At 44.4% G+C, this 20,541-nt stretch overlaps 1 protein-coding gene across 1 annotated transcript in view; it reads left to right on the top strand.

The window, feature by feature from the left end:
• Positions 1–4,271: 4,271 nt before the first annotated feature.
• The window catches only part of LOC149451248 (putative tRNA methyltransferase 9B), a 29,304-nt gene continuing 13,034 nt past the window's right edge, over positions 4,272–20,541 (top strand). Inside the window, exon 1 of the mRNA XM_089690804.1 lies at positions 4,272–4,455. Within this exon, the coding sequence (XP_089546930.1) occupies positions 4,302–4,455 (154 nt within the window). The 5' untranslated portion in view covers positions 4,272–4,301. The remainder of the gene's footprint in view (positions 4,456–20,541) is intronic.

Raw genomic sequence — 20,541 nt, forward strand, 5'->3', positions numbered from 1 at the left:
GCACTGTACACTGTAACTCACTGGACACCGCCATGCACTGTACACTGTAACGCATTGGACACCAATATGCACTGTTACAATGCAATGGACACTGTAATGCACGGTTACAATGTAATGCACTGGACACCGCAATGCACTGGACACTGTAGCGCACTGGACACCGCCATGCACTGTAAACTGTAACACACTTGGCACCGCCATGCACTGTACACTGTAATGCACTGTACTCTGCTAACTGGACACCGCAGTGCACTGTACTCTGTAACGCACTGGACACCGCAATGTATTGTACACTGTAACGCACTGTACTCTAACTGGACACGACAATGCACTGTGCCTGGCGTGCTCTCCTCCTCTCCTGTTGCTCCTCTGGCTGCATCAGGTGAAATCAGGGGCTTCCAGGCTGCCGCTCGCTGGGTCCTCGAAGCTGAAGACCCAGCGAGCAGCCCAGCTGTTTGCTGGCTGGCACCATTTTTTTTTTTTCTTTTTCTTTTTGGCTGGCCTGACAGGGCGGAAAAAAATGCTTTGGTGAGCCATAGTTTGAGGACCCCTGCTATAGAGATTTCCCAACTCAACAAAATTCCCACAGCAGTTAGATTCCTGTAAAATAGCGTAATGTCTTGTCTATAACATTTTGACTTTTATAGTTAATAGTATATTATTCAGTGTTGTATTCTTTCAAAAGCAATTTGTTTTGACCTGCTGATCCTCTTTGAGGTTTGATTTGAGATAAAGGCTCCAGAAAGTCTCATGTTACTAATATTATTCATTAAGTGAATTTAGCTACTGAGCTGCACCATTTTTTAAAAGCGATTCTAAAGGTTAATTTTTTTTTTTTAAATAACAAACATGCTATACTTACTGTGTGCAGTGGTTTTGCACAGAGCAGCCTGGATCCTCCTTCTTGGGCCCCTACAGGCTCCTTTTGGCCCCTTCCTTCTGTCGGGTGCCCCCCACAGCTTGCTATAGGGGCACCCGCTGCTGTGTGTGTCCATTCACACACGGAGCCACAGCTTGGTCCCTCCCCTTCTCTCTCCTCATAGGCAGACTGGCTGTGATTGACAGCAGCAGGAGCCAATGGCTCAGCCAATGTCTGCTGTCTCAGCCAATGAGGAGGCAGAGACCCGGGACAGCCAAGGCTGTTGTTCACATTGCTGGATCGTGATGAGGCTCTGGTAAGTATTGAGCGGGCAGGGGGCACTGCTGCACACAGGTTTTTTACTTTCATACATAGAATGCATGAAGGTAAAAAACCTTGAGCTTTTACAACCACTTTAAAGCCTAAAGCTGGCCATAGATGGATTGGATCGTGGCTGATTTAGAAGGGACCGGCTCAGATTTGATCCATCTAAGGGCAGGATAACCAGCCTGTCAGATTGTTTGCATGCAATTACTGCTGGTGGCTATAACCGCCAGCAGTGATTATTGTATTCTGCAGTTGGGGAAGGCTTCCTGCTGGCAGAACACAATAGCGCTGTGGCAGGGATTCCCCCATTAACACTGACTGTGTTGATGGGATAATCAAGCAATTTTGTTGATGGAAGGGAAGAAAATTGCATAAGGATAAGGGACATTACTTACATTTAATTAGAAGCATACTTTGTGCTGATTTTGGCAGTCTTGGGTTGAAATCTGAAGTCCTCTGCAGAAGTCATAAATTTCTGGGGCTGCAGAGGTAATACAAGCACTGAACCTGTCACAGGCACTCCTCAAGAATGCCAACTATGCCCATCCTTTCTGTCCCCTCCCCCAGTCATATAAGCCGTACTATTGCTTCCATTAATGAAAAGTGCTCTGTGAATTGAGGAGGGACCCGTCCTTCATTCATAGATCGCTTTTCATTCATAGAAGCTATATAGCACAGCTTCTATGAATTGGGGGAGACAGAAAGACCAGGCATAGTTGATATGAGAAGGGAACAGAGGATTTCAACTATGATAGCCAGTACCAGTACAAGGGACACATCTGATCAAATGTAAGTACCGTTCCTTGTGCTGATTTTTTATTTTTACCTACACTTAAACGTTTTACAGAAAAAAAATTAAATGGTGACCCTACAGCACATATGTCAAACACAAGGCCTGAATCTGGCCCTCCAGACCATTTCATGTGGCCCTCGCACTTCTGCAGGTGTGGCACCCCCCTCGTCTTTGCCCCTTGCACCTTGTCTCAGCAGTCGGCATCAGAGAGGACAGAACTCCCCTGCCAGATTCTGTGCTTTTTGCTTTCCAGCTCTGCCCCAGCTTCTTTTCGGCAGCAGCACAAGGTAAGGGGGTGCATTGTGATGTAAGGGTGGGTGGGGGACTCTTGACTTCTGGTGGGGGGGGCTCCTGACAGCTGATGTAATTGGGTTGGGGTGCATTGGACACCTGCTTTATCATTTTTATGAGAATAATACAACAACAATAATACAGTTCTATGCCAGTTGTAAAGGAGTGTTGTACACCGCTGGTATCATCCCCAAGAAACCTTACTGGAGACTGCTCAGACAGAACACCATGGCAGAACATTCTGTCTGAATCGTCTCCAATAATGTTCCCTACGAATGATACCAGAGCTGTGTGACCCTCCTTTTCAGATTTGCATCATCTGCTACAGGAGTGAGTGGGCTCCATGCCGGTTTGCACCTGCCCTTCACAGATGCGGAGCCTCGAATGTAGAGGCAATTATTTAATATGATAAACAGTAGATACATTTATATAGATACAACCGGCCATAGTGCTGATGCAGCCTGCTATGAAATTGAGTTTGACACCCCTGCCCTACATCCTCCCAAGCCCCAACCTCCAGGTCCCTACTGTACTTACCTCTGTGGGTGGTCTGTCAGTGCCCACACCACTGGTGCAGAGGTTCAGGGATTTGAAATCCCTGCTCTCCTCCTTCTCTCTGCAGCACTTCCAGGATGGATCATAGTGGTGGGAGCTCTGTGCCGGCTCTGACCAATCATAATCTATCTGATCCACCTGGGAACTGAGAGTATAGAAGTGGTCAGGAGAGCATGAGGCACAGAGTGCAGGGGTTCAGGAGTGCGTGCGGGGGGAGGTCAGGAGTGGGTGAGACACTGAGAGTGCGGGAGGGGGGTCAGGAGTGGGTGCAGAAGGGGGGTCAGGAGTGGGTGCAGCACTGAGTGTGGTGAGGGGGGTCAGGAGTGGGTGCGGCACTGAATGTAGGGGGGTCATGATTGGGTGCAGAAGGGGAGGTCAGGAGTGGGTGCGGCACTGAGTGCGGGGGGAGGTTAGGAGTGGATGCAGCACTGAGTGCGGGGAGTCAGGATTGGGTGCGGGAGGGGGGTCAGGAGTGGGTGCAGCACTGAGTGCTGGGGTGGTCAGGAGTGGGTGCAGCACTGAGTGCTGGGGTGGTCAGGAGTGGGTGCAGCACTGAGTGCTGGGGTGGTCAGGAGTGGGTGCAGCACTGAGTGCTGGGGTGGTCAGGAGTGGGTGCAACACTGAGTGCTGGGGTGGTCAGGAGTGGGTGCTGCACTGTGTGCGGTGGGGTGGTCAGGAGTGGGTGCTGCACTGTGTGCGGTGGGGTGGTCAGGAGTGGGTGCTGCACTGTGTGCGGTGGGGTGGTCAGGAGTGGGTGCTGCACTGTGTGCGGTGAGGTGGTCAGGAGTGGGTGCGGCACTGTGTGCGGTGGGGTGGTCAGGAGTGGGTGCGGCACTGAGTGCGGGGGGGGTGATCTGGAGTGGGTGCGGCACTGAGTGCGGGGGGTGATCTAATAATAATAATAATAATAATAATAATAATCTAATACATACATATTGGGCAGCACAGTGGCTAAATGGTTAGCACTTCCGCCTGGCAGTACTCGGGTCGTTGGTTCGAATCCCAGCCACAGCACCTCCTGCCTGGAGTTTGCATGTTCTCCCTGTGCCTGCGTGGGTTTCCTCCGGGTACTCCAGTTTCCTCCCACATTCCAAAGACATGCTGGTAGGTTAATTGGCTCCTGTCTAAATTGGCCCTTGTATATGAATGTGAGTTAGGGACCTTAGATTGTACACCCCTTGAGGGTTAGGGACTGATGTGAATGTACAATATATATGTAAAGTGCTGCGTAAATTGACGGCGCTATATAAGTACCTGAAATAAATACTTGATCATAAGGAAGGCTTTATTCTGTAATTTCTTGAGGTTCACAAGGTTTGTGTGTCACAGAGGGTAATAGACACTATATAAGCTGACCAGATGCTGCTTATTTATAAATCATAGATGGCTATCCCACCTGTCAAAGTTTTGCGTTGATAGAATATTCTATGTCGCTTTAGGCCATTTCATCTGTTCAGTGACGGTGTGAGAGGAGCGATGGAAAAGGAGGCAAGCCACCTGGAAAGACAGCATGTTCATAAAGTATATGAGAAGATTGCTCCTTACTTCAATGACAAACGGTACAAGGCCTGGCCAAAGGTACAAGAGTTCCTATTAGCTCAGGAGCCAGGAAGTCTGGTGGCTGATATTGGTAAGTGCCTTAATGAAAAGATTTTCATTTCATTACTAGTTGCCATAGCACTGTAGGGATTAACTCATGTATTTCTGAAATCATACAATTAATCACGTTCCTATGTACTACTTAATTCGTTTTAATATTTATATTTCTGGCACCTAGCTGGTCACAGCAGAATTAGACTGACCAGAGGAAGGGAAATATCTATCTAGATGGTCCTTGAGCACCACAACCTGATGCAATACTCACCCCCTTCCCATCTCCTTCCCTTCCTGCCCCAATCCTGAGGCCTCATTCACACTGGATGTTTTTTTCTCCCTTGGACTCCTTTGCTTCTTGCAGAAAAAAAGCAGCTTAAAAAACATAGCCAAAGGTGCGTTTTGCACACACTCTTATGAAAGTTCGTGCATTTGCCATTAATACATTCTATTAGCCAGAATTTATTCTGCCCATTAGAAAGCATTAATGTCTAAAATGCATTAAACATTTCCAAACACTCCTCTCCTGAACGCACTAGTGATATTTTTTTTTTTTTTTTTGCTTTTTGTTTTTTTTGTTCAGTTTTTTTGTTCAGTCTGTTCCACTTCTAATATGTCTGTAAACACCTATGTGTGCGTGGAAACACAGGCTAATGCAGAGATGCTTTTACAGGCTGAAAAAAATGTCAAAGGCCTACAAAAGTAGAATTTTTTTAAGCCCAGTGTGCACAAGGCCTAACAATGGCGCACACAACATTTCAGATTCCACAGTCTTTGTCTTTACCTAGGAGTTGAAGGATCGGGTTTTGCTTGGGGTAGATGTTCAACAATGGGAAAAATCTCCAACTGTCTGAATTACTCATTGGAGTTGATTTAGGCTCTGTTTCTGCCCATGGTCCCAAAACGCTCTGTAAAATTGACAAATCGCACCACGCTTGTTCAGGTGTCATTCATTTTCAGTGGCACCTAAACATGGGTGCGAGTCTGCCATGATTGGCGTGCAATAAATCCCAGCAAACTGCATCCCGTGATGCTAATTGCTCAAAAAGACTCAAGAGCTTCTTTCGCAGCAACAAGCTTCGCACAATGAAGTTTACATGATTTATCGTGCTAGAAACTCACTGCGTTTTAGGTGCCATTAAAAATACATGGCATCTGAACACATGTGGTACGATTTGTCATTTTTATAAATGGCTCCCACTGCTGCCTCAGCCAATCAGGAGTGTGAGTCCCTGTAGAACCAAAGCTCTCATGGACATCGCTGGATTGTGATAGGGCTCAGGTGAGTGTTGGGGGGGGCAGGGGTGGACTGACCATTTGGAAACTCGGGCACTGCCCGAGGGCCCGGGGTCAGTAGGGGGCCCCATGAGATGCCCCTGGTACCTTTTTCATAGGCTTTTTTGAGTTTGGGCAAGGATACAGGGGCCCCATGATCCCCTATTGCCCGGGGGCCCCATGAGTTGTCAGTCCGCCCCTGTGGGGGGGGGGCTGCTACACACAGAAGGTTTTTTACCTTCATGCATCGAATGCATGAAGGTAAAAACCTTGAGCCTTCACAACCATTTTAATGCATTCTATGCATGAAGGTAAAAAAACCTGCATGCACTGCCCCCCCCCCCCCCAAACACCCAAGCCCAATCTTGATCCAATGATCTGCATGAAAGCAGCAGATCTCCCTGCTTTCTGCTTCCTCATTGACTCAGAGACAGCAGTGAGAGCCACTGGCTCTTGCTGCTGTCAATCATGGCCAGTAAAGAGGGAGCCAGGGGACAGGGCTGAGACATGTTCTGTGTGTGAATGGACACACAGAGCAGTGGAATGGGAGCGAGCACGCGCAAGTGCCCCCATATTAAGTGTCTTGCTATGAGGGCGCTCGGCAGGGAAAAGAGCTAGGAGCACCAGTGGGGCACTCGAGAAGAGGTGGGCCGGGGCTGCTGTGTGAAAAACCACTGCACAAAGCAGGTAAGTATAACATGTTTGTTGTTATTTAAAAAAAATAATCTTTTACAATTACTATATAATTGAACCTTTAAATCTGCTAATTATGTTCCAGATGCATCAAAACAAATAATGTTCAGTGCCGTACAGTTAATTTTCTTTATAAGGCTGGCCATAGATTATGCAAATATTACAGTATCATCTTTTCCTTTTTTCTCTTTTTCCCTTTTTTCTCTTTTCCCTTTTTTTTTTCTCTTTTTCCCTTTTTTTTTTCTCTTTTTCCCTTTTTTTTTTCTCTTTTCCCCTTTTTTCTCTTTTCCCCTTTTTTCTCTTTTCCCCTTCTTTTTTTTTTTTTCTCTTTTTCCCCTTCTTTTTTTTCCTCTCTTTTTCCCCTTCTTTTTTTTCCTCTCTTTTTCCCCTTCTTTTTTTTTTTCTCTTTTTCCCCTTCTTTTTTTTTTTTTTTCTCTTTTTCCCCTTCTTTTTTTTTTTTTTTTCTCTTTTTCCCCTTCTTTTTTTTTTTTTTTCTCTTTTTCCCCTTCTTTTTTTTTTTTTTTCTCTTTTTCCCCTTCTTTTTTTTTTTTTTTCTCTTTTTCCCCTTCTTTTTTTTTTTTTTCTCTTTTTCCCCTTCTTTTTTTTTTTTTCTCTTTTTCCCCTTCTTTTTTTTTTTTTCTCTTTTTCCCCTTCTTTTTTTTTTTTTCTCTTTTTCCCCTTCTTTTTTTTTTTTTCTCTTTTTCCCCTTCTTTTTTTTTTTTTCTCTTTTTCCCCTTCTTTTTTTTTTTTTTTCCTCTTTCCAAAGAATACACCACTCAACAAAACAGAAATACAATGAAAAAACACTAAAAGTAATATTACTTACCAACAAAGTCCCAGGGGTTGAAAAAAATCACTTAATTCCCCCATCAACACAGTCAGTGTTGATGGGGGACCTCCTCCCACTGTGATATTGTATTCTGACAGTAGGAGATTTTGCCTCTGCCAGAATACAATGGTCACCGTTTCCGGCTATAGCCAGCGACAGTGATCGAATTCAGTACAACCAGCCTGCCCATAGATGGATCAAAATTCATCTGGTTCCTGCTGAACTGGGTGAATTTTACATCCTGACTATCCCCGACTTAAAGCAGCCACAACCTTAATGGAAAAACTTTTTTCCCTGCCCAGGAAGCTGTGGTCTCATTGCAGAGGTCGGACATGCCCATAACTGAGTCATAGTTATATAGTACCACAATTGGCAAAGCTCATGTTTCCTGATGTTTGGAGAACTCTGGCTCTCACTCAGCAGGGAGTGTGTTTGACCTCTGCAAAATGATTACTCCTGCCACACAGAGGACAAAGGTCCAACTCTGCAGCATGCTGGCAGGGGTCAGGATTTTCTATTCACAATGTGACTTTTTCAAATAAAAACTCTTAAGATTTTGCAAACATTTTGCTTTGATGCACCTGAAATGTACAGTCAGGTCCATAAATATTGGGACATCGACACAATTCTAACATTTTTGGCTCTATACACCACCACAATGGATTTGAAATGAAACGAACAAGATGTGCTTTAACTGCAGACTGTCAGCTTTAATTTGAGGGTATTTACATCCAAATCAGGTGAACGGTGTAGGAATTACAACAGTTTGCATATGTGCCTCCCACTTGTTAAGGGACCAAAAGTAATGGGACAGAATAATATTCATAAATCAAACTTTCACTTTTTAATACTTGGTTGCAAATCCTTTTCAGTCAATTACAGCCTGAAGTCTGGAACGCATAGACATCACCAGATGTTTGTTTCATTTCAAATCCATTGTGGAGGTGTAGAGAGCCAAAAATGTTAGAATTGTGTCGATGTCCCAATATTTATGGACCTGACTGTATGTGGCTTTTTAAACTGAAAGGTTAAATTTGGCTTTAAATCTGTCACAAAATTTTCATTTTATCAGACATGTATGGACATCCAAAGGTAATACAAAGAAGAATTATATCATGCAGTAAAGGCAATTTAGTTCAGTACAGTTAGTCCAAAATAAAATATTGTCTAATTGATTGCTATGGGTTACTGCATGTTGACCATAATTACTGCTCTTCGCACAGTCGTATTGCATAGGCTCAGTTGCGTTCCGCTTGCTAACACCTTGCACTAATTTCACCAAAAATTTTAGATGTAACTTTAAACCCCTTCGCTGCCACTGACATAACTATTATATCTCTAGCATGATTGTTTACAATAGCTGGGATTTTGTTTATATATTTTTTACTGTTTGCCTGCTAAAAAGTGATTTGGGTGGCTGAAAAGCCAACAGATCGGGGGGGCGCTCGTGAGCAGCGCGGGTGAATGGCAGCTTGAAAGCCGCGCTCCTTCACCGCCGGGCACATTAGGTCTTCTCTCTGCCTCTTGGGGAGCCCGTTCTATCCCCCACCTTTGCCCTCACCTTCCGCTGATCCCCCCGCCACCTATGGGAAAAAAATCAGCGGCCTCCAGCGCTCACTTGCCGAGCCAGTCTGCCGATGTGGCCTACTCGTCGGCAGAAGCCCCGGCCTCAATTTTTGCCGCATACCGCCGCTACCCTCGGGCAGCCGGGACACCATCTCGAACATGGAGAGTCTGCTTGACAACTCTGCAGACCTCCCACAGTCCCCTATGCAGGACGCCGACCTCCCACGGCCCTCCTTGCGGGCCGCAGACCTCCCACAGCCCCCCTTGCGGGATGCAGACCTCCTGGCCAGATTCAAGATCATGCTGCAGCAGGAGCTTCACACCACCACCTCCAGACTAGCGACTCATCTCACCAAGGAAATTCGCAAATTGGGAAGCCGCACTGATGTTCTTGAAGATAAGATGGATGCCGCGGCTACGGTGATCAAAAATCATGAACAGAACCTTTCAGAACTGAGAAGAGAGCTTGACGCGGCTCTTTTATGCCTGGAAGATTTTGAGAATAGGTCCCGTCAGGGTAATCTTTGTCTGCGTGGCCTGCTCGAAGCCATCGTTGACCTCACGTCAACTGCTAACGCACTTTTTCTAGAATTGGATCCGGCGATACGGGTAGACTGTTTGGAGTTCGATCACATTCATCGGGCCCTGGGTCCAAGGAGGTCTGAGGGTCCTCCCAGGGACATCATAATTTAATTCACCTATTACCGTACGAAAGAATCGCTCCTCCGCTCTGCGCGAGACAAGCAGGATCCTTGCTTTCAAGGTTATCCGTACCAGCTGTTCGCGGATCTGGCACCGTCCACCATACAGAAACGTCGACAGATGAAACCCTTCACATCAGTCCTCTTGAACCGTCACATCAAGTACCAATGGGGCTTTCCATTTAAGCTTCCGTTCGTGTACCAAGGTCGGAGCCATGTTGTCCACAATCCGGAAGAGGCCAAGTCAACCCTTGAGGCGCTACACCTTCTGCCCTCGCGGGATACCTCCAACAGCCCGGTGTGGCCCTCCGGTTCCCATCCTCCTTCATCTCAGCTGGGGCGTATATGGGAGAAAGTGGGCAGCCGTAAACACTCTCTCCCTAGTACCCCTCCGTTTTCCGGATCCTCCTGCCCCGATCCAGGTTGAGTACGGTTGGATGGGTAAGATTTTTCACTTTGCAGATGGTTTGATCCACTGCTGTGATTCTCAGCGTTTCTGATGGGAAGGAGACCTTGACTGGCCCTTGTTGGGCGAACTTTTCGTATGTTTTTGTATGTTGCTTGTTTTTAGTTTTATAATTTGAAATATTCTTCTATGCAATACTGCTCTGTACTGGTGGTGATCCTCGTTCCCCGCAATTTTGAGTTGAATTTTAAATTTTTTGATTTTGGGGTAGGCGATATGTTGTAAGCTTTGTGTCCTATCCCCTTGTTTTCCGCTAATTTTATCGTTCTGTGGATCCCCGGCTCCTTAGGTTTTTTTTTTGTTTGTTTTTTTTTGGGGGGGGTGTTATTTTACCTTTTTATATATACCGGGGGCCTTCCTGGCTCATGGTCATATGCCTTATATGATTGGTGCTGGCTTCCGATCGAACGGTGACCCGGGAATGCCTCATTTCTATTATGTCTGTGTACCTGTTTACATTTTCTCTATATATTATGGTGTCATATTATGCATATCTTAAGGTACCATACTTGACGTTGTCTTTTTGCCTGTGATGTCCCCCCCCCCCTTTTTTTTTTTTTTCTCCTCCCTTCCCCTTTTTTCCCTTCTTTTCCTTCCCCTTCCCCCTTTCTTACCCTCCCCATGAAGGTTCTTTCTGTATTATGTTGTTTATGATGCACCCATATGCCCAGTGGTAGAGCCGCCCCCTATGTGTGTCCTTGCGGTTGGGACGCAATTTCCACTGATTGTGGTTTTGTTACACTACCTTAGAGTGTACATTTTTTCTTTTTGTTTCTTGTCTGTTTTTTTTTTTTTCAATTTTCTCGCAGATCCGGGGCAGCCCTGGGTAAGGTTGCATTTGAGGATTGGACTGTTATTCCTAGCGTACGTTGGCAGCTGAATTCCCTTGACTCAGTATGGCTTTAAAACCTTTTGAAGATTTTTTTCTCAAAATATCGATGGTTTTAATTCTCCGATCAAGCGTTCTAAAGTGTTCCATCATCTTAAATCTCAAGATGTGGACGTAGTCTGTCTGCAGGAGACAAGGTTTTCTCAATCCTCCGCGCCGCGCTACCTCTCTCACCATTATCCAACCTTTTTCTCAGCTTCGGCCTTTGAGAAGCATAGGGGCGTGTTGATTGCTTTTAGATGCAATCTGCTGTTTACTTGCAACCTGGAAATAGCTGATCCCACCGGTATGTATTTGCTCCTCTGGGGTACCCTTTGGGACCAGGAGGTGACCCTGATGGGTTATTACGCACCAAATAGATTTCAACACAAATTTTTTGCTCACTTGTTGAATGTGATTTCGCACCACCAACGTGGTATTCTCTTACTGGGCAATTCGAATGTTGCTTTTTAATTCCTTTGTCGATCGCTATTACCCGACGGGAGGGACCCCTAGCCACAACCTTTCTCCGGAATCTAAATTGCATGATACGCTGCAAGCTTATGGTTTGGTTGATGTCTGGCGGGAAATGCATCCTACGTCGCGGGAATACACTTTTTATTCTGCCCCGTACTTGAGCTTTTGTAGAATAGATCGTGTTTTCATTTTCTTCCAACATTTATCTATAATTCAAAAGATTGTCATCTCGACCTCACCCTGGTCTGATCATGACCCATTGGTTTTTTCACTGTGTCTTTCTGGTATGGCTCGGCCCTCTTTTCTGTGGAGACTCAATGAATCCCTGCTCACCACTCAGGCTTCTTGCTGCCAGGTTCTTTTGCACATTCAATCCTATTTTACGGACAATGTGGGTTCTGTATCCTCTGCCGTCTCTCTGTGGGAGGCTCACAAAGCCACCATTAGGGGTCATTTGATTCAGATCGTCTCATCCAGGAAACAGGCCAGAGAGAAGAGGATGTTGGAATTGACCTCGAGATTGGCCGTGGTGGATGCTACTTGGAAAGCCTGCCTGACTACGGCTGATAGGAAGGCTCGAGATGTGGTGGCTGCTGAACTTGATCCTCTCTCCACTACACGAGCTGAGAAGGCCTTACGTTGGGCCAGACATAGGTTTTATACATGCGCCAATAAACCGGGGCCAATGTTGGCCAAGAAGCTTAATTAGCTTGGTCGCACGCATAAACCTGTTCAACTCCAAATAAGGGGCAGTGGCCTTACCTCGGACCTTGTGAGGATTACTCATAGATTTGCGAATTTTTTTGTCCTCTCTTTACCAAACACCGAACATCTTTGTCGCTGAACATGCTGATAGTTTTTTTCACTGAGCTGTACCTACCCTCTTTATCCATTGCAGCCCGAGATGCCCTGAATGCGGATAGCTCTGAATCTGAACTCTACCAAGCCATCAAATCTTTGAAGGCCTCCAAGGCTCCAGGCCCAGGTGGGTTTTCTGGCCTCTACTATAAAACATTTGCCACCGTTCTGGTTCCTCATTTGATGGCCTTTTTCAATTCTTTGAAGTAGGGTTCTCTGCTTTCTTTGGAGTCTCTTCAGGCACATATTACTATGATCCCTAAGAAAACTGAAGATGCTTTTGAACCGCAAGCTTTCAGACCAATCTCACTGCTAAACGTGGACTTGAAGATTTTGGGAAAGGTTCTGAGCACCCGAATTAATAAGTATCTACTCTCACTTATTCATCGAAATCAGGTTGGCTTTGTTCCAGGGCGACAAGCTGCTGTTAACATCCGTAAAGTCCTCTATCTCATTCATATTTTACATTGCCGCAGGATACCAGGGTTCCTTTTATCCCTGGACATTTATAAAGCGTTCGATTCACTTTCTTGGGAATATTTGACATATACGCTGTCCAGATGGGGGTTTGGTGATGCATTCCTGGCTTGGATCTCAGCTTTATCTTTGTCTCCCTCAGCCTCTGTTAAATATGCAGGTATTTTTTCCTCATCCTTCTCTATTTTCAGGGGCACGAGACAGGGATGCCCATTATCACCTGCTCTTTTTGTTTTCGCTCTTGAACCTTTAGCTGCAGCCATTTGAAATCACCCGGATATTTCTGGTGTCCCCTATCCCGGCACTCAATACAAGGCAAACTTTTATGAGGATGATGCCCTTTTGGTTTTAACCAATCCTCTCATCACTCTCCCCAATCTCCAGGTCATATTGGACCGTTTTTCGACTATATCTGGCCTTCCCATCAATTTGTCTAAAACCACGGCATTGAATATTACGCTCCCTGCTGACCTGGTTGAACGGTTACAGACACAATTTCCCTATCGTTGGGCTTCCCATTCTCTGGCTTATCTTGGCGTTACACTTACTTCCTCCTACTCTGCCTAATTTTCAGCTAATTATTACCCCTTAATGCGCTTTGTTATTTCCCTGCTTCATTCTTGGCAGTTTCCTTCTTTATCATGGATTGGCCGGATACATGCTGTCAAGATGACTATCTTGCCGAAGACCCTGTACTTTTTCCACATTCTCCCTATTCAGGTCCCTGCGTCTTTTCTTTGTGTACTGCAAAGCCGGATTCTTAGTTTTATTTGGGCTCATAAATGTCCCAGAGTGCCTAGAGCCATTCTGTATACTCATAGATTACAGGGAGGTTTGGGAGTTCCACATGTTTCTAAATACTACTCCTAGAACATCCCCCTTCTTTCTCTTGGTGGACCTCCCATGGCTTTGTTATTGTACATGATTTTCTGAGCGCTCGTACGTTTCCATAATGAGAGTCTCTTTGAGAATCAAGGGGGGTCCCGCCACGGGAATATTATTGGTATTTGCAATTGTGCCACTGGGTCCTATCCCTCCATTGTACCTCTACATACCTTTACCGCAAAACGCCCTTTGAGCACGTTTGTCAGCATTCCCCAGGGTCCCCTGGTCTCGTTTCTGTAAGTTATACCTCCCTTAACAGTAGGTCCTCCTTAACACCCCTGTCTTATGTCTCTCAATGGGAGCGAGATCTGGGTGTCTTGATTGCGACGGAGGATTGGCGTAGGGCCTGGGGGATAGTGGCAAAATGTTCATTCAATACAGTCACTCTTGAGGTAGCCTACAAGGTACTGGGTCCCGGCTCGGACTGCTCGCTTTAATCCAACTGGTGGAGATGGGTGTTTCCGGAACTGTGGTCTACGTGGGGACATCTTGCACATCTGCTGGTCGTGCCCTCAATTGATAAACTTCTGGTCTAGGGTTTTTGGTTTGCTACAAACGCTATTTCATATTATGGTCCGTAGGGATGCAAGGGTGGCCCTCCTGCATTGCCCAATTTTGGGCCTGTCTAGATCTCAGCAGAAATTGGCATCCTACCTATTTATTTCAGCCAAACATACTATAGCTCAAGCTTGGAGAACCCCTTTGGTTGTCTTCCAGGGGGTGAAGACCCGACTGAATGCTATGTTGATCAGTGAACAGATGTCTAGCATTCTTCATGATTCTCATCTGAGATTCCTTAAGGTTTGGGAACCTTGGATACATTATTCCTTGCCATCCCTGCCTCCTACTAGTTATGGCCTCTTATAGTCGCTGCCTGTGCTAGCCCTGGATCCGTGATTCTTCTAGTTTCTCTTTCCTCCATGTTTTCTTTCTGATTCCTCCCTTTTTTTTTTTTTTTTTCTTTTTCCTTTCTTCTAACCTTTTTTCTTTCCTCTTCTTTTTCTGGTAATATGGTGGATTACTGCTGCTAATATTTGGTTCGGCTTTTTGCCATCCCTCCTTGATGTCATTGGACATTTCGTTATTTGACTAATACAATCAGCTGGATTTATCTGTTTATGTGTTATTGTTCTGCTCTGCTCCTGCATGTGCATATCTTGAGCTTGTTGTATTCTTAAAACAAAACTTTCTTAATAAAAATATTGAAACAGAAAAGCCAACAGATCACTTCTGCTTGCTGAGGAAGGTGCTGTCCCTCCCTGTCTGATCCCCTATTATGTGACCCAGGTTTACCTGTCCCTCCTGGGTGTCTAAGACCTCCAGGGAGGGTGTTGGGATGGAGAGTGAGCAAAATCTGTTTGATAACCTCCCCTAGGTAGTATAAAGTCACTGTTAGGCCTTGTTTACACTTGCTTTAAAATGTGGCATTTGGCACACTTTTATTTATTTATTTATTTTTTAAAGCACTGCGAATGCCAATCAAAGCACTTCTCACTAAATAAAATGGTTATCTTACAGTTCTGTTCATGCTGCTGTGTTTGCGTTTCTTCAAAAATTATACCCTATATCACTTTCTTGGTGTTTCAAACTATTTCCAATGGAATGGAAGAAACTATCAGATTCAACACGTGATAAGCAGCATGAGATCAATATAGCAGGAGGTGAGCAGTGACTGGAGAGAGAGGAGGACCAGCAAACAAGAGGATCAGTAGTGCTGTGGGTTACTATGGAGAAGGGGATCAGCAGAGCTGGGTTTTACTACTGAGGGGGATCTGCAGAGATAGGGGTTACCACTGAGTGGGGCATCAGTAGAGCTGGGGGTACTACTGAACAGGGAATCAGCAGAACTGTGGGTACTAATGATCTGGGGATCTGCTGAATGGGAATACTAATCAGCTGGGTATCTGCTAAGCCAGCATAGTACTGAGCTGGGGGTACTACTGAGCTAGGGTTTTTCTGAGCCCCTTTAAAACACATAGAAAATCAACACACAGAGAGCATTTGCCAAGCTTCATTAAAGCTTCAAAGAAGCATCACCGAAGATCTGACATGAAATTGCTGTTTCAATTCATCCCTAGTGTATTCAACAGGGTTGAGGTCAGGGCTCTGTGCAAGTCACCCCAGTTCATCCATACCTCATCAAGCCACGTCTTTATGGAGCTGGTTTGTGTACACTGGCACAGCCAAGCTAAAACAAACAGGGGCCTTCCTCAAACTGTTACCACAAGGCTCAAAATGCACAATTGCCTAAAATGTCTTTGTACGTTGTAACATTAACCATACCTTTCACTGGCAATGCCTGAACCCAATAATTTACAGGTGTGTCCTCATATTTTGGGCATATACTGTAGTTTATGAAAGTGGGCTACTGTTTATTTTATTTTTAATTTTCTCATGGACGATCTCTCCAATTTGTTGTTAAAAATAAGACTTTGAATTTCAGAAATCTTTCTAGCTCATGGAGAAATATGGATGCAGGCCAGAATTTACATATTTCACGTGAAAACAATATACCAATTAAGCAAACGAATCTTGTTCCACTTTGCTAATACAATGCCAAAGGATAAAGTTTACATTTCAATGCAATCATTATTTGTGAACGTAAACACGTATTATACTTTGAATAATAGGCTTTCTGTTCTCTTGTATGGCTAGAATTTATCAGAAACATTTTCAGCAAAATTACACACAGCCTGGCAACAGTAATTTGATTCCAATTCAAGGGAAAACAATTGCTGCTAACAATTAGCAGTAATGACTCATTTAAATACATAGCCTTTTAATTTTCCTCTTGCTGAAGAATCAAAAGAGTGAAATTAGAGGCTGAAGGTTGTAATTATTTGAATGATACAAGCAGTCTGTGTCAGGTAAGCGTATATGGGTATCTGTCAAACTGGTACATCAATGGATGGAAGAAAATGTCAGAAGCCTACAGTATATAAAAATAAAGTTGTTTTTTTTTTACTAAAAAGTGGTGTCGTTTGGTTGATTTAACTTAAAACAGTAGTAAAGTCTTTGATTAAAAAGAAAAGCGGGCCCTTGTTGGGTGGTTTTTAAGCCATTATACATTATGACAGACTTCAGACCTCAAAATGAAACCCTCCAGAGGTGTGCTGTCACTGTTGTTGGAGCTTCCATCTTCACCCAGTCTTCCGTCTGAGTTTGCGAACTCCGGCCGTCTGGATGGCTGGGCTGCGATGATGTCACTGTCGCACAGAACTTTCAATGGACGGCATACTCCAGTTTGCCATACATGCAGTGTGCGTGTGCTGGAGACTTCGCTACAAATGTGAATATCTCCTAAACGGTACACATTTTGGAGATATTCATTGTACTTACAGGTAAGCCTCATTATAGGTACAAGTCACAAAGTGGACTTTATTACAGCTTTAAAACAAATGGAACCTAAAAAGAAGACCTACTTAGAGGTACGATGTTTCCAACCTTTATAATAGGAAATGTAGTCACCAGGCTAGTGCAGATTTCACACTGTATTTCTTTTATGAAAGAGTAGGAGAAGCTAGGGGAATAGCTTACAATTTTTGCCTGCCAGGTTTGTTTACTTACAAACCTCATGTGTTCACCATGTCATTTGCTTCACAATTGTTCAATTAGACCAGGAGTGGTCTCGGAACTAGCAGCTTTCACTACTGTGAGCTCTGAATTCCAAACAACAACATTAAAGGGGAAGTATGGCCAAGCTTTTTGGGCCCTACTTCTTCTATGGATTATAGGGTGCACTTTGTTCTTCACTCCTGTGACCCGTTTTCTGCTGAAAGAAGCCGCTGTGAGCTGACTTCACTCAACCAATGCAGGCTTAGGAAAGATCCTGACTTTAAAGTCAGAATCCACCCAGATGCCTATACCAGCAGTTGGCACATTCCCTCAGCTACACTGATGGGTGACTGAGGCAGCTGCTCCCACCCCTCCCAAGCTTGATGCATCGGTGAGTGCTGGAGGGGCAGAGCAGAGAGTCGGTGACTGTTAGTCAGCAGCTCTCTGCTCAGTGAAATCTGAGAACTGAGCGATCAGCGGTCTTTGCTTAATTCTCAGTCTTAGAAGTGGCAGATGACAGGTGCAGCATTGGACCAATGCTGCATCCACCAAAGTAAATATAATTTTTATTTTTAAAAAGCCCATTCTTCTCTTTTAACATTTCGTCAGAATAGGAACACCAATTAAAATATGTACAAACTACAGAAGATATTTACAAGTGAAACTCGAAAAATTAGAATATCATGCAAAAGTTTATTTATTTCAGTAATGCAACTTAAAAGGTGAAACTAATATATGAGATAGACTCATTACATGCAAAGCAAGATAGTTCAAGCTGTGATTTGTCATAATTGTGATGATTATGGCTTACAGCTCATGAAAACCCCAAATCCACAATCTCAGAAAATGAGAATATTGTGAAAAGGTGCAATATTCTAGGCTCAAAGTGTCCCACTCTAATCAGCTAATTAAGCCATAACACCTGCAAAGGGTTCCTGAGCCTTTAAACGGTCTCTCAGTCTGGTTCAGTATGAATCACAAACATGGGAAAGACTGCTGACCTGACAGTTGTACAGAAAACCATCATTGACACCCTCCATAAGGAGGGAAAGCCTCAAAAGGTAATTGCAAATGAAGTTGGATGTTCCCAAAGTGCTGTATCAAAGCACATTAATAGAAAGTTATGTGGAAGGGAAAAGTGTGAAAGAAAAAGGTGCACAAGCAGCAGGGATGACCACAGCCTGGAGAGGATTGTCAGGAAAAGGCAATTCAAAAGTGTTGGGGACTTTCACAAGGAGTGGACTGAGGCTGGAGTCAGTGCATCAAGAGCCATCACACACACAGACGAATCCTGGACATGGGCTTCAAATGTCGTATTCTTCTTGTCAAGTTGCTCCTGAACAACCAACAACGTCAGAAGCATCTTACCTGGGCTAAAGAAAAACAGACCTGGTCTGTCACTCAGTGGCCCAAAGTCCTCTTTTCTGATGAGAGTAACTTTTGCATCTCATTTGGAAACCAAGGACCCAAAGTATGGAGGAAGAATGGAGAGGCACACACTGCAAGATGCTTGAAGTCCAGTGTGAAGTTTCCAGTCTGTGTTGATTTGGGGAGCCATGTCATCTGCTGGTGTTGGTCCACTGTGCTTCATTAGGTCCATGGTCAACGCAGCCATCTACCAGGAGACTTTGGAGCACTTCATGCTTCCTTCCACAGACGAGCTTTATGGGGATGCTGACTTCATTTTCCAGCAGGAATTTGCACCTACCCACACTGCCAAAAGCACCAAAACCTGGTTCAATGACCATGGAATTACTTTGCTTGATTGGCCAGCAAACTCGCCTGACCTGAACCTCATAGAGAATCTGTGGGGCATTGCCAAGAGAAAGATGAGAGACAAGAGACCGAACAATGCAGAAGAGCTGAAGGCCGCTATTGAAGCATCCTGGTCTTCCGTAACACCTCAGCAGTGCCACAGGCTGATAGCTTCCATGCCACGCCGCATTGAGGCAGTAATTGCTGCAAAAGGAGCCCAAACCAAGTACTGAGTACATATGCATGCTTATACTTTTCAGAGGTCCGATATTGTTCTATGTACAATCCTTGCTTTATTGATTGCATGTAATATTCTAATTTTCTGAGATTGTGGATTTGGGGTTTTCATGAGCTGTAAGCCATAATCATCACAATTATGACAAATCACAGCTTGAACTATCTTGCTTTGCATGTAATGTGTCTATCTCATATATTAGTTTCACCTTTTAAGTTGCATTACTGAAATAAATGAACTTTTGCACGATATTCTAATTTTTCGAGTTTCACCTGTATAATATTACATGCTTGCTTTTCTATATTTTTGTTATTGTAATAAATATAGAATTGTAGATTGGACACTAGAGAGAGCCCTAAATGGCTCAGTAGCATTGTGTTGTAATCTCTATGAACAATGTTTGAAATGGGATGCGAGTCTAATGGGCAGTGTATTGTTGTCAATGAGAAGTAATGAAGCACGGATAGATTGTATCACTGCAAACATCAAATCAGGACTTGCAAAGGTAATGAGCAAATTTGTCCCAAAATGTAAATGTATCATTCCAAATTCTAAATAGAAAAAGATGGAAATTTGAATGCCTGGAGTTCTGCCTAAAGGGATTGTAAAGTTGTTTTTTTTTTTTTCCTAAAATAATACATGTTTTACTTACCTGCTCTGGGAACCCCTGGCGTTACCAGCTTCTCGGTGCACCACCAGAGGAAGCTGCTTTATATGGAGCTGCAGGCTCACTCCCAAGCAGAGCTGTGTGGGTCTATGGATACCCACAGCACGGCTCGGCCCTGCCCCTCCCCCTTACAGGATTTGATTGACACCTGCAGGAGACAATGGCTCCCGCTGCTCTCACTGAGTGGGGAGAGCAACTCTGCTGCACTCTGTCACAGCGCCGGATCAAGATAGGACTGGGGTAAGGTAAGTATTTAGGGAGGTGAGGGAGTGACACAAATACTAGGACATTTATTACCTTGATGCAGGGAATGCATTCAAGTGGTTGTAATTCTTAGACGTGAAATTTGAACAAAGCATATCCCTCTAAAGTGTGTACTTGTCTCAATAAGTGTAATTTCTGTTAGTTCCTCTGCCATCAGTATGAATTATTTCTGACAAGTTTTCCTGACACCAAGAGAAAATGATGACAGTGGATGGACCTCCAGAAGATTGGCAGCCTCAGCTCTGTTCCTGTGAGCTGCGTGGAGAGGGTGTGTCTCTCCCCTCCAATCAGCTCCCAGAGCTCTCCTCACTGAGCGCTGCAGAGTGTAATTTCAGCTCTGACCACTCTTTACTAAACTCTCAAACAGCTTTATAAATTCAGCCCTTTAAACGAAGGTAGAGAAGAGAAGACTGCAGATAAACAGATAACTTATGTAGGAGGATTTGTTTCATCTCTGTGTATCACCCAAGGCCAGCCATTTCACTAGATATATGTAAGGGTTTACATCCACTTGGTAAAAAATGTCCTGCCTTTAGAACCAATTTAAACTCA

The sequence above is a fragment of the Staurois parvus genome, unplaced genomic scaffold (genome assembly GCF_062004578.1).
Source record: "Staurois parvus isolate SC_StPar_1 unplaced genomic scaffold, SC_StPar_1.0 ptg000544l, whole genome shotgun sequence".
Taxonomy (NCBI): Eukaryota; Metazoa; Chordata; class Amphibia; order Anura; family Ranidae; genus Staurois; species Staurois parvus.